Genomic DNA, 18,272 nt, shown 5'->3' with positions numbered 1-18,272 from the left:
CACCATCACCTTCCATAAGGAATTTGGTTTCAAGGAATTTCGCCTTTCGAGCAACAAATACATTTTGCTCGGTCGGATCATAGAAATAGTATCCCATATCATCCTTGGGATATCCTATGAAAATACACTTTGTGGATCGAGCATGTAACTTATTAGCAACATGGTGCTTAGGATAAGCTTCACATCCCCATACTTTCAAGTATGATAGAGAAGGAGGTTTTCCAAACCACATCTCATGAGGAGTTCGTTCCACTTTCTTGGTTGGGGCCATATTTAAAATACGAGCAGCGGAGCTTAGACAATAACCCCAAAATGATAGAGGTAACGAGCTTCTTGCCATCATAGATCGAACCATATCCATTAGGGTTCGGTTCCTCCTTTCGGAAACTCCATTAAGTTGGGGTGTTCCGGGTGGAGTAAGTTGTGAGATGATTCCACAACTCCTAAGATGATCTTGGAAAGCATCGCTTAGGTATTCACCTCCTCTATCGGTACGAAGTACCTTAATTGTCTTATTGAGTTGATTTTGTACTTCGTTTTGATATTCTTTGAATGCTTCAAACGTTTTGTCCTTGTGTCTTAATAAGTAGACATATCCAAAATGACTAAAGTCATCAATGAATGTAACAAAGTATCTTTCACCATTCCTTGTCATGGGCTTAAAGGGTCCACACACATCCGAATGTATTATTCCCAATAAGTCTTTAGCCCTTTCATAGGTCCCTTTGAAAGGTGCTTTAGTCATCTTGCCTTGTAAACAAGACTCACATACATCAAACGAATCCATTTCATTTGATTTCAAAAGTCCATTCTTTTGAAGTGTATGCATTCGGTTCTTGTTTATGTGACCAAGGCGACAATGCCATAAGTAGGAATCACTCAAATCCCTTTTGAGTTTCTTGGTGCTTGTATGGTACATTGAGCTACTAGATGATGTGTCATCATGAACCAATTCATAAATTCCATTTGAAGGCGAAGCCTTGAAATAGAATACATTATCTAAATAAACATGGATATCATTATTAACAAAATTAAGATTAAAACCACATTATTTCAAACGGGAAACGGAAATAATGTTTCGACATAAATCGGGTGCATACAAAACATCTTTCAAAATAAGTTCCAAACCACTTGGAAGCTTTAACACAAAGTCTCCTTGAGCCTTCACTTGCACTTTGGCTCCATTACCCATGTAGAGACTTGATGTTCCCGTTTGCTTGCTACTTCCTTTGAACCCCTGCAATGAATTGCAAATGTGAGTTCCACATCCAGTGTCTAATACCCATGTATTAGAAGAAGTAATACTAAGCTCTATATATACCATATATATATTACCTGAGGATTGCCCCGCATCCCTCTTTTCCTTCAACTCCTTAAGGTAGACCGGGCAGTTTCGTTTCCAGTGACCCATTTCACCGCAACCGAAACATGGGTCTTCCTTGGGGTTTGCTTGTCCGGCAACCTTTTGTTTCTTATTCTTGTTTTTGGTTGGGGTAGCCATCTTTCCCTTTCCCTTGCCTTGATGGGCGGGTCCTTTCCTCTTAGCCGCCTTAGGCTTAGAGGTGTTGTTACCTTTGGACCCACCATCATTGATCACTAGCACGGGTGAAGTCCTTTTACCCATGCTAGTTTCGGCCGTCCTTAACATGCCATGAAGCTCACCAATGGTCTTATCCATCCCATTCATATTGTAATTAATTACAAATTGGTCAAACCTCTTTGACAAGGAGTTTAGGATAAGATCGGTGGCTAGCTCATTGGATATGTTGAGATTGAGACGGTTAGCGCGATCAATGAGGCTTTTCATTTTGAGAACATAAGATGAGACGGATTGGGTGTCATCCATACGACATGCATGTAGCGCTCGAACCGTTTCGAAGCGCTCGACACGTGCTTGTTGAAGGAACATCTCCTTCAATTGCGTAATCATGTCATATGCACTATGATGTTCGAAATCCTTTTGGAGTTCGGGTATCATAGTCCCAAGCATTAGGCAAGCGACTTGCACCGAATCGGCGCAATACTTGTCATAATAAGCCATGCCCTCTAGATCTTCCTCATCCGGTTGGTCGGGAATAGGGTCCTCCAACACATACGCTTTTTCCTCAAGTTTGAGGACAATCCTAAGATTACGGAACCAATCCATAAAGTTCGTATGGTTGAGTTTGTCTTTCTCGAGGAGAGACCTTAACGATAGGTTGTTTAGGTTAAGTGGTGCATTTTGCATGTTGTTGTTGTTATTGGAGGCCATCTACAAAATTCAACAAAGTTCTTTTAAGTATCGATTTTAAATTTAATAAACAATACCCTTTTATTTTTAATTGTTTTATTAAATCTTAGAATCCAACGGTAAATCAAATTTCGGTTAGGTGACCTTTATCCCGTCATTTGATTTAGCTAGGTAGTCATTTATGTGACAATTGCAATCCTTTTGCAACTTCTAAGTTATGGGATCATGCAATCCTTTTGCATGGCATATTTATCCCATCAACGCCTATTTGTTCCTCATGCTTCGGTGACCCTAAGTTCATGATTCCTAAATCAAGTCGTCCTACTTGTGCAAACATGTAAAATTAACATACAAGTGGTTAGGTGACCTTTATCCCACAAGCATGCGAATTTTACCTTAAGCATATTAGTTAGTTCATAATGGTTAGGTGACCTTTATCCCATTATGAGTTCCCTACTATGTTCAAGTGTTCCCACAAAAGGATGGCGTTAAACTTGTTTACCTTGTTTTAGTTAAGGGATTTTAAGTTTTCATTAATTCTAGTTTGAGAAAACTTTTATGCCATACACTAACATGCATTTAGTGTATGGTTCATTTGAAATCCATTTTCATGTCTATAAACCATTTTATATATATGATCCTAATCATGATCTTAATAACCGTTTATTAATGTCCTTTTAGCCATTTTTAATTTAACCAATTAAATTGCCATTTTGCTTGTTGTTAACTTGTGTGATTAACTTGTAGCATACAACCATACAATAAACAACCACGCATGCAAAACAAATATGTTCACAATCAAGCCATTTTGGTAGACATTTGTTTAGCCGAAAACAAATGCCACCGGATAAGGGGTTATAACACAAAGTAGGAGATTTCAAATCTCCCACTTAACCTTGCATCCAAATGCTTCTTCATGTGTTCTTCAAGTCTTCATCATTCTTCATCATTATACAAAATATATCCTAATACATTTTGTCTAAAAAATGAAATTACAACCTAATCTATTTTACATACCAAATATAAAATAAATTACATAACCAAATGAATTATTACATGCCAAATGAATAAATATTATTACAAACCAATTGAATAAATATCAATCAACCATGCATGCAACCAAACACAAGGTCAAGGCTTAGATTGTGAACATCATCAACATAAGTGATAGGCAATACAGAATCACAAGTGATTGGAAACACAGAATCACAGGTGATCTGCAACACAGAATCACAAGTGATTGGCAATACAGAATCACAAGTGATCGGCAACACAGAATCACAAGTGATTGGCAGTACAGAATCACAAGTGAACGGCAACACAGAATCACAAGTGATTGGCAGTACAGAATCACAAGTGATTTGCAGTACAGAATCACAAGTGATTGGCAGTACAGAATCACAAGTGATTGGCAGTACAGAATGCAGAATCACAAGTGATTTTGGCCAAAATGACAAACCACCCAAAACCAAAAATTTTACATTCTACTTCATGCATGTTCATAGAATGCAAAATTATAGTGGGTTTAATAACCATCTCGAAGCATATTTCAACAACTTCGGCTCTAGATACCATTGTTGGGATTTAACAAGTTTGAGAAGTCTTAAAACCTTTTAAGAATCTTAATAAACGGAAGCGTGTAATTATCAAATTTTACTTGTTAAACTTTAAGCCAATTAAAGCTAAATCCCAATAGGATCAAGTTGTGAATATATACTTACAAATAACAAGAGAGGATAAGAAATGTACCTCCTCAAATTAATTGAGGGTTTAGATTTCTAACAAGATGATGTTGAAGATGATGAAGAAATTGCTTCTAACTTGAAGCCTCAAGAGAGCTATACCCACAAGCTTTTAACTACCAACACCACCCTTAATGTAGTTAGGATTTAGAGATACTTGAATGACCAAAAACCAAGCTTGAAGACCCTTCTTTCTGCCCAAAAGTTTCGAACAGCAGCAGCAGTTTTTGGACAGAAAATGTCAGCTGTTTTGGCACTTGAAATGTTGTCCCTTTTGAGTCTTTCTTTGGTCTATAAAACTAGCATGCACTTAGGGAGTTGTGGTCTTTAAAAGTCACAAGAATAAGCATGGGTGGACTCTTCTTGGAGCCTACAAAACTGCCCACACTTACACATTTATTTTATACAAGATTCAATTTTATAAAACTTGTATATAAGTTTATAAAACTTATATAAAACAAACATGTATTTGTTACTTGCAACAATTTTATAAACCATTTTATAAAATATAACACAACATAATTATTTAAACCTATAAATAATTACATATAAATTATCCAAATAATTTATCCCAAGTGATGATATTTTAGAAAACCGATTTTCTAAAATCCAAGTGTCGCGTATTTATTTAACGATCCATTCGTTAAGATTAAATACATATAAGGTGTCGGTTAGCTTGTTATTGGGTATGACCCGACTTGGATCATAACATATTAGCCACATTAATTTAATATGTCTCTCGGGCATACGAAATACCTTCAATCTCCCACTTGCACGAGAAACATAAGAAATTAATGCAAGTGATGGATACCACCTAACGACCGTCCATCACCCCCAATATGCTATGACTTTGTGCCATTCAATAACATCATCCCTTTCGAGTTCCCACCTCGAATATGAATAGGTGAATCTTTCATTATATCCTTTCGTCCTAGATGTCATGTTAAATCCAAGAGGTATAGAGTGATCACCCTCTTATAGATTTAAATTTATCAGGCCTTAGACATCTGAATTCCATCTTGACTACATACGTCCTAGACACTACACTTCGTACCATACCTGAAGCCTCCCTTATGAGCTACCTTCTCAGAATAGCGGAGGAAAGAATCAAGGCACGATATTCAGTGAATATCTGAACCCAATATGTATCTCAGGTCAAAGGATACAATGATATTCTCCTTTACTCAAGATTACATGTGATCAACCACAAAGGCTCCATTTAGTAAATCTTGAGAGCGGGTCTTCCAATATTTGTATCCCACAAATATCTATGAACCTTGGTTGCAACCTTGCCCCACATTCATCCCGTGAATGTATACCAATCCAAGTTCATAATAGTCTAAACCTCACACTTGTTCCCACAACTGTGATCGACTACGGAATTTAGAATAATTACTTATTCATGGATAAAATATGCAAAATAGGAACATAACTCAAAATAAATTAATACCATAATTATATTAATGAGTTTGAACAATTTCGTTCCGTTACAATACTAATAATTACACAATAACTAGCACTTAGGTCTTTTAATCACATAAATGCACAAGTTATAAGCGTACTAATAATTAAGTATGTACCTTTAGAAATGTATGGGAAAAACGGGATGTTACAACTCTTCCCCACTTGAATCGGAGTGAGTCCTCGCGATCCAAGCCGCATGACATGCCGAAAGATAAACCATGACAAACTCTTCGGATTCCCACGTAAACTCGGAACCCTTTCGATGTCGCCATTGCACTTTGAAAGTTCTAACTTCTTTGTTTCGCAACATTTTAACCTTCTCATCAAGAATGGCTATCGGTTCTTCAACATACTCTAGCTTGTTGTTCAGCGCAATTTCATCTAACGGCACCCAAGTCGAGTCATCCGCAAGACACCTACGGAGATGGAAAACATGAAACGTGTTATGGATCCCCGCAAGCTCTTCGGGCAACTCTAGTATATAAGCAACCTCACCAACACGTTCCAAAACCTTGAAAGGACCAATAAATCGAGGAGCTAACTTTCCTCGCTTTCGAAACCAAATAACACCTTTCCATGGAGAAACCTTAAGCATCACCATGTCACCTTCTTGAAATTCGATCGTTCGTCTACCTTTATCGGCATAAGATTTTTGTCTATCTTGCGCCGCCTTAAGTCGAGCCCGAATCAACTCAATCTTACTATTCGTCTCTAGGACCAAATCGGTACTCCTGATTTCTCGTTGTCCCACTTCACCCCAACAAATAGGAGTTCGACACATACGCCCATAAAGCATCTCATAAGGTGGCATTCCAATACTAGTGTGGTAACTATTATTGTACGAGAATTCCACCAATGGTAAGTGCTCATCCCAAATGCCACCAAAATCAATAATACACACCCTTAACATATTCTCCAACATTTGGTTCGTACGCTCGGTTTGACCATCCGTTTGAGGATGATACACCGTGCTCATTTTCAATTGAGTACCCATATCTTCATGAAACTTATTCCAAAACCGAGACGTGAAGCGAGTATCTCGATCCGAAACAATAGATATAGGAACCCCGTGTCTCGATATTACCTTCTTGATAAACAACTTGGACAAAGTCTCCGACGATATCGTTTCCCTAATGGGAAGAAACAAAGCACTCTTCGTCAATCTATAAACTATCACCCAAATCGTATCATATTGGGTTCTCGCCGTCTTTGGTAACTTGGTAATGAGGTCCATGGTAATGTGCTCCCATTTCCATTTCGGGACTTACAATGGCTGTAACTTACCGTACGGCTTTTGGTGTTCGGCTTGCAAACATGTGACGCATTGTTCAACATACTTATCAACATCACGTTTCATGCCCGGCCACCAATACTCCTTCTTTAAATCAAGGTACATTTTCGTTGCACCCGGATGAATGGAATACTTTGACTTATGTGCTTCATCAAGGAGCACTTGTCGGTAACCACCCATCTTAGGCACCCACACTCTTCCTTGAAAAGATAACAAGCCGTGCGGGCCTAAAGTAATAGACTCCGTTTGCCCCACGATTCGTTCCTCATGCTTGTTGTTGACAAAAGCCTTAATTTGAATCTCACCAAGCTTTACAAGGAAATCATTAGTAATAATCATGCATAACGATCCTACTCGTATTGCCGGATGTTGACTCTTTCAACTTAACGCATCTGCGACCACGTTCGCCTTACCTAGATGATATAGTATCTCACAATCATAATCCTTTACCACATCCATCCACCTACGTTGACGATAATTCAAATCTCGTTGATCAAAGAGATGTTTCAAGCTCTTATGATCCGAATAAATTGTATACTTGACACCATACAAGTAGTGGCGCCAAATTTTCAACGCATGTACCACCGCCGCCAATTCAAGATCATGAGTCGGGTATTTCTTTTCTTGTTCCTTTAATTGTCGAGAGGCGTAAGCGATGACTTTACCCCAATGCATTAGAACACACCCGAGCCCTTTTAAAGAAGCATCAGAATAAACCGTCATGTCTTCTACCCCTTCTGGCAACACTAACACCGGAGCTTGACACAACTTATCTTTTAACAATTAAAAAGCATTTTCTTGCTCGTTTTCCCAATTGAACCTTACGTTCTTCCTTGTCAACTTCGTCAAAGGAGAAGCAATCTTAGAAAAGTCTTGGATAAACCGACGATAATAACTGGCCAATCCGAGAAAACTTCGAATTTCCGTAGGCGTAGTCGGTCGTCCCCAACTCTTCACCATCTCAATCTTCCCCGGATCTACTTGGATACCTTTTTTATTCACAATATGGCCAAGGAATTGAACTTCCCTTAGCCAAAATTCACATTTGGAGAATTTTGCATACAACTTCTCCTTCCGCAACGTCTTCAATACTTCTCGCAAATGGTGCTCATGTTCCTTCATACTCTTAGAATAAACAAGTATGTCGTCAATGAACACAATTACCGACTTGTCCAATGTGGGTTGGCACACTCGGTTCATAAGATCCATGAATGCTTCCGGTGCATTCGTAGGACCAAAAGGCATAACTACGAACTCAAAATGCCTGTAACGATTTCGAAAATCCGTTTTCTCTATGTCTTCCTCACGGACCCGTACTTGATTATAGCCGGACCGTAGGTCAATCTTAGAAAAATACGTTGCACCTTGGAGTTGGTCAAACAAATCATCAATCCGAGGCAATGGATAACGATTCTTGATCGTCACTTTGTTCAACTCCTAATAATCGATGCACATCCGCATACTACCGTCTTTCTTCTTCACAAATAAAACCGGAGCACCCCATGGCGAGGAACTCAGTCGAATAAAACCCTTTTCAAGCAACTCTTGGGTTTGATTTAACAACTCTCGCATTTCCGTCGGTGCTAAACGATAAGGAGTTTTAGCAATGGGGTTAGCCCCCGGAACCAACTCAATACGAAATTCAACTTGTCTTTCCGCCAGAACACCCAATAACTCATCCAGAAAAATGTCTTCAAATTCGTTAACCACCGGAACTTCACGAATGGGTGGTGGCTCATCACGAGTATCAACTACATGGGCAAGAAAAGCCATGCCACCACTAACAAGGAAACGACGTGCCCGTGCAAAAGTGCATATCGGCACAAGTCTTCTTCGCTTATCGCCATGAATAATTAACTCTCCCCCACTTGGGGTCTTCACACGAATGAATTTATCATGGCATGCAATATCGGCTCTATTACGATCGAGCCAATCCATACCAACAACAATATCAAAATCACCCAAAGTCATCGGAATGAGATCGATCTCAAAAGTTTCGGTACCAAACATAACATTACAATTTTTACAAACATCAACCCCTAGCACCGTTTTACCATCCGCTATTTCGACTTCTACCGGATGACTTAACTTAGCTAGCGGTTTATTCAACTTAGGCACAAATCTTGGAGACACAAACGACAAGTTAGCACCACTATCAAAAAGTATACGTGCCGGACTAGAGTTAACCATGAAAGTACCTGAGACGACTTCATTTGATTGTTTGGCTTCTTCATTCGTCATCAAGTAGTTGTGACCCCTAGCCGTACCCACCGCTTTCTCCAATTTCTTAACATGATCATTGTTCAAATTGGGACATTCCGTCCTCTTATGCCCTTCTTTACCACAATTATAACAAGTGAGTTTGGTTGTAGAAGGAGGGTTGGTGCAATCACGGGCCATATGTCCATTTCGTCCACAATTGTGACAAGAATAACGGAACTCTCCGGGAACACTTTTCTTCACACTACCGACACTCTCGGTTGCACCCTTACTCTTCTTGTTCGAATGACTTGTAGCTTCGAACTTCCTCTTGCCAAAAGTAAAGCCACTCTTTCTTAACACGAGCGCCTCAAAACCTTTGGCCATATTAAACAACTCCTCGAAACTTTTCACCACATTTACACTTATCTTCTCTTGATAACTATCATTCAAGATTCAAAAGAAATTTTCTTTCAACATTTTATCATTCCCGACATACTCCGGGCAAAATTGGGTCTTGGACAAAAACACGGATTTGAGAGTGTTCAAATCCATCGACCCTTGCCTCAAGGAACGTAACTCGTCCTTAAGCCTAGTAAGATCGGCCGAAGTTCGGTATTCATCGAAAAACTCCGCCTTGAACTCGTCCCAAGTAAAATCCATGCATTGTTCTTCACCATAGACTTGGATTTTCGCATCCCACCATAATTTAGCATCGCCTCTTAACATGCTACAACCATATCTCGTCTTTTTATCTAGAGGGCATTCACATGTACGAAAGGCCCCCTCCATATCGGAGATCCAACGGGCACTCTTAAGTGGGTCCCGTTCACCATCGAAGGTGGGAGGTTGAGAGTCCTTGAAATTCTTATAAAAGAAGTCCCCTCTCCCCACATTATCCCCTTGTAGAACAAGCTTAACTTGTTCCCTAACCACATTAACTAATTGCTCGTCGATCGTATCTAGAAACATCTTCTTAACGTCTTCGAGAAACTCTGCTTTTTGACGTTTAAAGATGGCCTCAACTTTGGCCATGAACTCGGGGTCCTCGCTTGTGCCCCCATTATCGGTGTCGTGTCCATTTCTCATCTTCATTCTATAAAACGAAAGAGGTTAAACAACGAATGAAAAGACATGACACGCATATATATACATATACACCTTACCGCCCCATCTTACTCAACAATCGTCGTACATCGCTCGTTTGACACGATTTGCGCCCGTAACAATGGTAGCTAGTCATTGCTACATGAGCACGTCGCATTAACTCGTTAGTACAACGTCTATCTTGCTTGATGATTACAACAACACCACAAAACAATTAGTGCAAGGTTAGATCACATAAACCCAAGCACTAACAATTCCCGATCTGACCCGAAGTCCTACAAGTCCCGCATAAAGCTTACACACAATAAAGTCTAAGTCTAGGCACCTATCTCAAGTCGCCTAAATCCCTTAGACCATGCTCTGATACCACTTGAAACAACCCAACCCGCTTAACACGAGTAAATTTCTTTTTTTTTAAAGTAATACACGTTTACGCGCCATTTATATGATGTAAACCATTCCACACGTTCCATTAAAACATACAACAAGTTTAATGTTTACAAAATGCACGAAGACCATTAATCAAGTTTAATACAAGTTCGGCCCACTAAAAATGATAGTTTTAATCCAAACAACACTTCGAGCATGGTTTGGGGCTAAACTACCCAAAACGCTTGGTCGACTTCAAAAGCTTCAACAACAATCCAACATGGGGAACTAGTACCCCACAACCCCCTTCCCTTTGTCCGCACCTGAATCTAAAAAGATAAACAACGAGAAGGGTAAGCTAATGCTTAGTAAATGCAATAATTATACATGTTCATATATAACCTACTTACTTGCAATCACTTACACAATACCGCATACAAGCTAGCAATTCGACAACCATGCAGACATCATGCATAAACTACCATCCGCAATTCACAATAAGCTAGCAATAACAATAACATATAGTTCACAATTTAATATGCTAAATACGAATTCACACAACCAAGGTTAACCAATCGTACAAGGGAACGGTACTCGTAAAATGTAGTGACCCGAACTTTTCCATGTTTATATATATTAATTGAGATTGATATTTACATGATTAAATGTTTTCAACATGTTAAGCAATCAAACTTGTTAAGACTTGATTAATTGAAATATGTTTCATATAGACAATTGACCACCCAAGTTGACCGGTGATTCACGAACGTTAAAACTTGTAAAAACTATATGATGACATATATATGGATATATATATATAGTTAACATGATACTATGATAAGTAAACATATCATTAAGTATATTAACAATGAACTACATATGTAAAAACAAGACTACTAACTTAATGATTTTTAAACGAGACATATATGTAACGATTATCGTTGTAAAGACATTTAATGTATATATATCATATTAAGAGATATTCATACATGATAATATCATGATAATATAATAATTTAAAATCTCATTTGATATTATAAACATTGGGTTAACAACATTTAACAAGATCGTTAACCTAAAGGTTTCAAAACAACACTTACATGTAACGACTAACGATGACTTAAAGACTCAGTTAAAATGTATATACATGTAGTGTTTTAATATGTATTTATACACTTTTGAAAGACTTCAATACACTTATCAAAATACTTCTACTTAACAAAAATGCTTACAATTACATCCTCGTTCAGTTTCATCAACAATTCTACTCGTATGCACCCGTATTCGTACTCGTACAATAAACAGCTTTTAGATGTATGTACTATTGGTATATACACTCCAATGATCAGCTCTTAGCAGCCCATGTGAGTCACCTAACACATGTGGGAACCATCATTTGGCAACTAGCATGAAATATCTCATAAAATTACAAAAATATGAGTAATCATTCATGACTTATTTACATGAAAACAAAACTACATATCCTTTATATCTAATCCATACACCAACGACCAAAAACACCTACAAACACTTTCATTCTTCAATTTTCTTCATCTAATTGATCTCTCTCAAGTTCTATCTTCAAGTTCTAAGTGTTCTTCATAAATTCTACAAGTTCTAGTTACATAAAATCAAGAATACTTTCAAGTTTGCTAGCTCACTTCCAATCTTGTAAGGTGATCATCCAACCTCGAGAAATCTTTTTTTCTTATAGTAGGTTATCATTCTAATACAAGGTAATAATCATATTCAAACTTTGGTTCAATTTCTATAACTATAACAATCTTATTTCAAGTGATGATCTTACTTGAACTTGTTTTCGTGTCATGATTCTGCTTCAAGAACTTCGAGCCATCCAAGGATCCGTTGAAGCTAGATCCATTTTTCTCTTTTCCAGTAGGTTTATCCAAGGAACTTAAGGTAGTAATGATGTTCATAACATCATTCGATTCATACATATAAAGCTATCTTATTCGAAGGTTTAAACTTGTAATCACTAGAACATAGTTTAGTTAATTCTAAACTTGTTCGCAAACAAAAGTTAATCCTTCTAACTTGACTTTTAAAATCAACTAAACACACGTTCTATATCTATATGATATGCTAAATTAATGATTTAAAACCTGGAAACACGAAAAACACCGTAAAACCGGATTTACGCCGTCGTAGTAACACCGCGGGCTGTTTTGGGTTAGTTAATTAAAAACTATGATAAACTTTGATTTAAAAGTTGTTATTCTGAGAAAATAATTTTTATTATGAACATAAAACTATATCCAAAAATTATGGTTAAACTCAAAGTGGAAGTATGTTTTCTAAAATGGTCATCTAGACGTCGTTCTTTCGACTGAAATGACTACCTTTACAAAAACGACTGGTAACTTATTTTTCTGACTATAAACCTATACTTTTTCTGTTTAGATTCATAAAATAGAGTTCAATATGAAACCATAGCAATTTGATTCACTCAAAACGGATTTAAAATGAAGAAGTTATGGGTAAAACAAGATTGGATAATTTTTCTCATTTTAGCTACGTGAAAATTGGTAACAAATCTATTCCAACCATAACTTAATCAACTTGTATTGTATATTATGTAATCTTGAGATACCATAGACACGTATACAATGTTTCGACCTATCATGTCGACACATCTATATATATTTCGGAACAACCATAGACACTCTATATGTGAATGTTGGAGTTAGCTATACAGGGTTGAGGTTGATTCCAAAATATATATAGTTTGAGTTGTGATCAATACTGAGATACGTATACACTGGGTCGTGGATTGATTCAAGATAATATTTATCGATTTATTTCTGTACATCTAACTGTAGACAACTAGTTGTAGGTTACTAACGAGGACAGCTGACTTAATAAACTTAAAACATCAAAATATATTAAAAGTGTTGTAAATATATTTTGAACATACTTTGATATATATGTATATATTGTTATAGGTTCGTGAATCAACCACTGGCCAAGTCTTACTTCCCGACGAAGTAAAAATCTGTGAAAGTGAGTTATAGTCCCACTTTTAAAATCTAATATTTTTGGGATGAGAATACATGCAGGTTTTATAAATGATTTACAAAATAGACACAAGTACGTGAAACTACATTCTATGGTTGAATTATCGAAATCGAATATGCCCCTTTTTATTAAGTCTGGTAATCTAAGAATTAGGGAACAGACACCCTAATTGACGCGAATCCTAAAGATAGATCTATTGGGCCTAACAAACCCCATCCAAAGTACCGGATGCTTTAGTACTTCGAAATTTATATCATATCCGAAGGGTGTCCCGGAATGATGGGGATATTCTTATATATGCATCTTGTTAATGTCGGTTACCAGGTGTTCACCATATGAATGATTTTTATCTCTATGTATGGGATGTGTATTGAAATATGAAATCTTGTGGTCTATTATTATGATTTGATATATATAGGTTAAACCTATAACTCACCAACATTTTTGTTGACGTTTTAAGCATGTTTATTCTCAGGTGATTATTAAGAGCTTCCGCTGTCACATACTTAAATAAGGACGAGATTTGGAGAGTCCATGCTTGTATGATATTGTGTAAAAACTGCATTCAAGAAACTTATTTTGTTGTAACATATTTGTATTGTAAACCAGTATGTAATTGTCGTGTGTAAACAGGATATTTTAGATTATTATTATTTGATAATCTATGTAAAGCTTTTTAAAACCTTTATCTATGAAATAAAGGTTATGGTTTGTTTTAAAAATGAATGCAGTCTTTGAAAAACATCTCATATAGAGGTCAAAACCTCGCAACGAAATCAATTAATATGGAACGTTTTTAACCAATAAGAACGGGACATTTCAGTTGGTATCCGAGCATTGGTCTTAGAGAACCAGAATTTTGCATTAGTGTGTCTTATCGAGTTTGTTAGGATGCATTAGTGAGTCTGGACTTCGACCGTGTTTACTTGAAAAATGATTGCTTAACAAATTTTGTTGGAAACTATATATTTTTAACATGTGAATATTATGTGATATATTAATCTCTTAACGCGTTTGATATTATGTGATAGATGTCTACCTCTAGAACAAGTCCCATTGACTCACCTAATAATAATGAAGAGTCAAATGTAAATTGGAATGATTCGTGGACTGATTCACAAGTTCCCGAAGAGGAACCGGAAGAAGAGTCGGAACCAGAAGAAGAATCGGAACCGGAAGAAGAATCGGAACCGGATGAAGAAATAGAACCGGTGGGGGAAATAATAAAACGGATGAGTAAACGAAAATCCTCAACCAATCGACCAAGGTTAATTATGGTCAATGGTGTTTCCGCTAAGGAAGCAAAATATTGGGAGGATTACCAATTCTCCGATGAATCGGATTCTGACGAGAATTCCGATGATGTTATAGAAATTACCCCAACTGAATTTAAAAAGGCAAAAGAAAATAATAAGGGAAAGGGCATAAAAATAGAGAAATCTAATTCCAACCCCGATGAACTTTATATGTATCGTCAACCCCCGAAGTCCTTAAGTTGTAACAATGACCCGGGAACCTCTAAACCACCAGGTTTTTCTAAACCAATGTGGATAACGACGGCTCGTATTAGGGGAACATCATATATCCCTAGAAACTTGGCAAAATGAACCAAAACCGAAGAAGAAGAAACAAGCGAGTCGGAATAAGATAGTTGTATTCGTGTGGTGTAATATATGTAATATAGTGTGCTTATGCTTTATGATATATGTAAAAATTGCTTGTATTAATAAGTATTTTTTTTTATGAATCTAACTCTTGTCTATTTTACAGTATAAAAACACAAAATGGATAGACAACCCAATATTTTAAGAGACCTACCCGGAGACATGATTGATGAAATCTTGTCTAGAGTCGGTCAGAATTCTTCGGCACAACTATTTAAGGCGAGATCAGTTTGTAAGACATTCGAAGAACGTTCCAAGAATGCCTTGGTTTATAAAAGGCTTTCGTTCGAAAGATGGGGGATATCACATTGGGAAATCCATAAGTTACGATGTGTTTACTTTGACGCATATATTGCGGGGAACCCAAATGCTATTTTACGCAATGGGTTAAGAAATTATTTTGACTCAATATATCCGAATATTGGACTTCGTGATTTAGAAAAAGCGGCTAACATGCAACATAAAGAAGCATGTTATGCTTACGGATTAGTAATGTTCGCTTCTCACCAAAGTGAGAACAAGAACATCGGCCTACAACTATTAAACAAAATGTTTCCACAAGTGACGGAGTCGGTAATTGGGGTAAGAAATGAGGTTTTTAGATTGTTACGGGACTGTTGGACATTACGTAACCCTCGTCCCTTTGACGACGTTACAACACGCTGTCTTATCAACGGCCATAAGGGTTATGTTCCACAAGACCAAGGATGGGAAGTAATCCTAGTAAAACCAGAATGCATGACTTGTTTCTGGACGTATGAATTACGTGTCTTTATTGCCTTTGCTGAACGACTTGTGTACTAGCTAGAATTATCTTCACAACCATCTTGTATCAAATTTATTGTGTGCTATATTTCATGTTATATGTAAAATAAGCGGTATTGTAAGTTTGTAAAATATTGTATAAAAGTTTGAACGCGAAATATTATTATAATCAGTTTTTCATATAGAATTGTAGTAGTTGAATTGTATATTAGCTACTAAGTATGAACTTAACGGGTAGGTACTACCCGAATTTAAACTTATAAAACGCTAATATGAAGAAAAAGCTTTTATAAATGAGTTCATATTATGCTACGAAATACTATTAACTACTCTTAATATTCTGTATGATTAACTTGTTCCATTTAACTATTTTGAAGAAAATGGCACCGACTACTCGACACACCGTAAATATGAATGAAGAGGAATTCCGTACTTTTCTAGCTTCAAACATAGCCGCAGTACAGGCTGCGCTACATACCAATAATAACCTTGGATCTAGCAGTACAGGAAATCGTGTAGGATGCACCTACAAAGAATTCACTGCCTACAAACCTTTGGAATTTGATGGAACCGAAGGACCGATCGGATTGAAACGGTGGACCGAGAAGGTCGAATCGGTGTTTGCCATAAGTAAGTGTACTGAAGAGGACAAAGTGAAGTACGCTACGCATACCTTCACAGGTTCTGCGTTAACATGGTGGAATACCTACCTAGAGCAAGTGGGACAAGACGATGCGTACGCACTACCGTGGTCAGCATTCAAACACTTGATGAACGAGAAGTACCGTCCCAGAACTGAGGTCAATAAGCTCAAGACAGAACTTAGAGGGTTACGAACCCAAGGATTTGATATTACCACGTATGAAAGACGATTCACAGAATTGTGCCTATTGTGTCCGGGAGCGTTCGAAGATGAGGAAGAGAAGATCGACGCGTTTGTGAAAGGATTACCGGAAAGAATCCAAGAAGATATAAGTTCACACGAGCCCGCCTCCATACAACAGGCATGTAGAATGGCTCACAAACTAGTGAACCAGATTGAAGAAAGAATTAAAGAACAGACTGCTGAAGAGGCCAATGTGAAGCAAGTCAAAAGAAAGTGGGAGGAAAACGGTGATAAGAATCACCAATATGACAACAACAGCAATTACAACAATAATCGCAACAATTATCCCAACAATCGCAACATCAATCGCAACTACAACAAATGGCCCAACAACAACAACAATAGCAACTACAACAATCATCCCAACAACAATAATAACCGCAACAACAACAACAATCAGAAGCAGCTATGCCAAAGGTGTCAAAAGTATCACTCGGGGTTCTGCAACAAATTTTGCAATAAGTGTAAAAGAAATGGTCATAGCGCGGCGAAGTGTGAGGTCTACGGACCAGGGGTTAATAGAACGAAAGGAACAAATGGAGTCGGAACGAGTAATGGTGGAGCAAGTAGTGTCGGAGCAAGTTATGCCAATGTAGTTTGTTATAAATGTGGAAAACCGGGCCACATTATTAGAAATTGCCCGAACCAGGAGAACACGAATGGACAAGGCCGCGGAAGAGTTTTCAATATTAATGTGGCAGAGGCACAAGAAGACCCGGAGCTTGTTACGGGTACGTTTCTTATTGACAATAAATTTGCTTACGTTTTATTTGATTCGGGTGCGGATAGAAGCTATATGAGTAGAGATTTTTGTGCTAAATTAAGTTGTCCATTGACGCCTTTGGATAGTAAATTTTTACTCGAATTAGCAAATGGTAAATTAATTTCAGCAGATAATATATGTCGGAATCGAGAAATTAAACTGGTTAGCGAAACATTTAAGATTGACTTGATACCAGTAGAGTTAGGGAGTTTTGATGTGATAATCGGTATGGACTGGTTGAAAGAAGTGAAAGCAGAGATCGTTTGTTACAAAAATGCAATTCGCATTATACGAGAAAAAGGAAAACCCTTAATGGTGTACGGAGAAAAGGGCAACACGAAGCTACATCTTATTAGTAATTTGAAGGCACAAAAACTAATAAGAAAAGGTTGCTATGCTGTTTTAGCACACGTCGAGAAAGTACAAACTGAAGAAAAGAGCATCAATGATGTTCCCATTGCAAAAGAATTTCCCGATGTATTTCCGAAAGAATTACCGGGATTACCCCCACATCGATCCGTTGAATTTCAAATAGATCTTGTACCAGGAGCTGCACCAATAGCTCGTCCTCCTTACAGACTCACACCCAACGAGATGAAAGAACTGCAAAGCCAATTACAAGAACTTTTAAAGTGTGGTTTCATTCGACCAAGCACATCACCGTGGGGAGCTCCTGTTTTGTTTGTCAAGAAGAAAGATGGTACATTCAGATTGTGTATCGACTACCGAGAGTTGAACAAATTTACCATCAAGAAC

General features: G+C 37.5%; 1 protein-coding gene across 1 annotated transcript; it reads right to left on the bottom strand.

Annotated features, from left to right (window-relative positions):
• Positions 1–1,066: 1,066 nt before the first annotated feature.
• LOC139846702 (uncharacterized) lies at positions 1,067–2,094 on the bottom strand. Its single transcript, XM_071836192.1, has 2 exons — positions 1,336–2,094; positions 1,067–1,237 (listed from the first exon to the last, which is right to left on the bottom strand). The coding sequence occupies exons 1-2, from the start codon at positions 2,039–2,041 to the stop codon at positions 1,221–1,223; spliced, it is 723 nt and encodes a 240-aa protein (XP_071692293.1). The 5' UTR covers positions 2,042–2,094; the 3' UTR covers positions 1,067–1,220.
• Positions 2,095–18,272: the final 16,178 nt, after the last annotated feature.

Source organism: Rutidosis leptorrhynchoides, chromosome 5 (assembly GCF_046630445.1).
Source record: "Rutidosis leptorrhynchoides isolate AG116_Rl617_1_P2 chromosome 5, CSIRO_AGI_Rlap_v1, whole genome shotgun sequence".
Lineage (NCBI taxonomy): Eukaryota > Viridiplantae > Streptophyta > Magnoliopsida > Asterales > Asteraceae > Rutidosis > Rutidosis leptorrhynchoides.
Note: the sequence above shows the minus strand (reverse complement) of the source record. Positions and strands in the feature narration are given on the sequence as shown.

What these genes read in the sequence shown, in the direction of transcription:
- LOC139846702 (XM_071836192.1), bottom strand. Translation starts at nt 2,041, where the DNA reads ATGGCTTATTATGACAAGTATTGCGCCGATTCGGTGCAAGTCGCTTGC.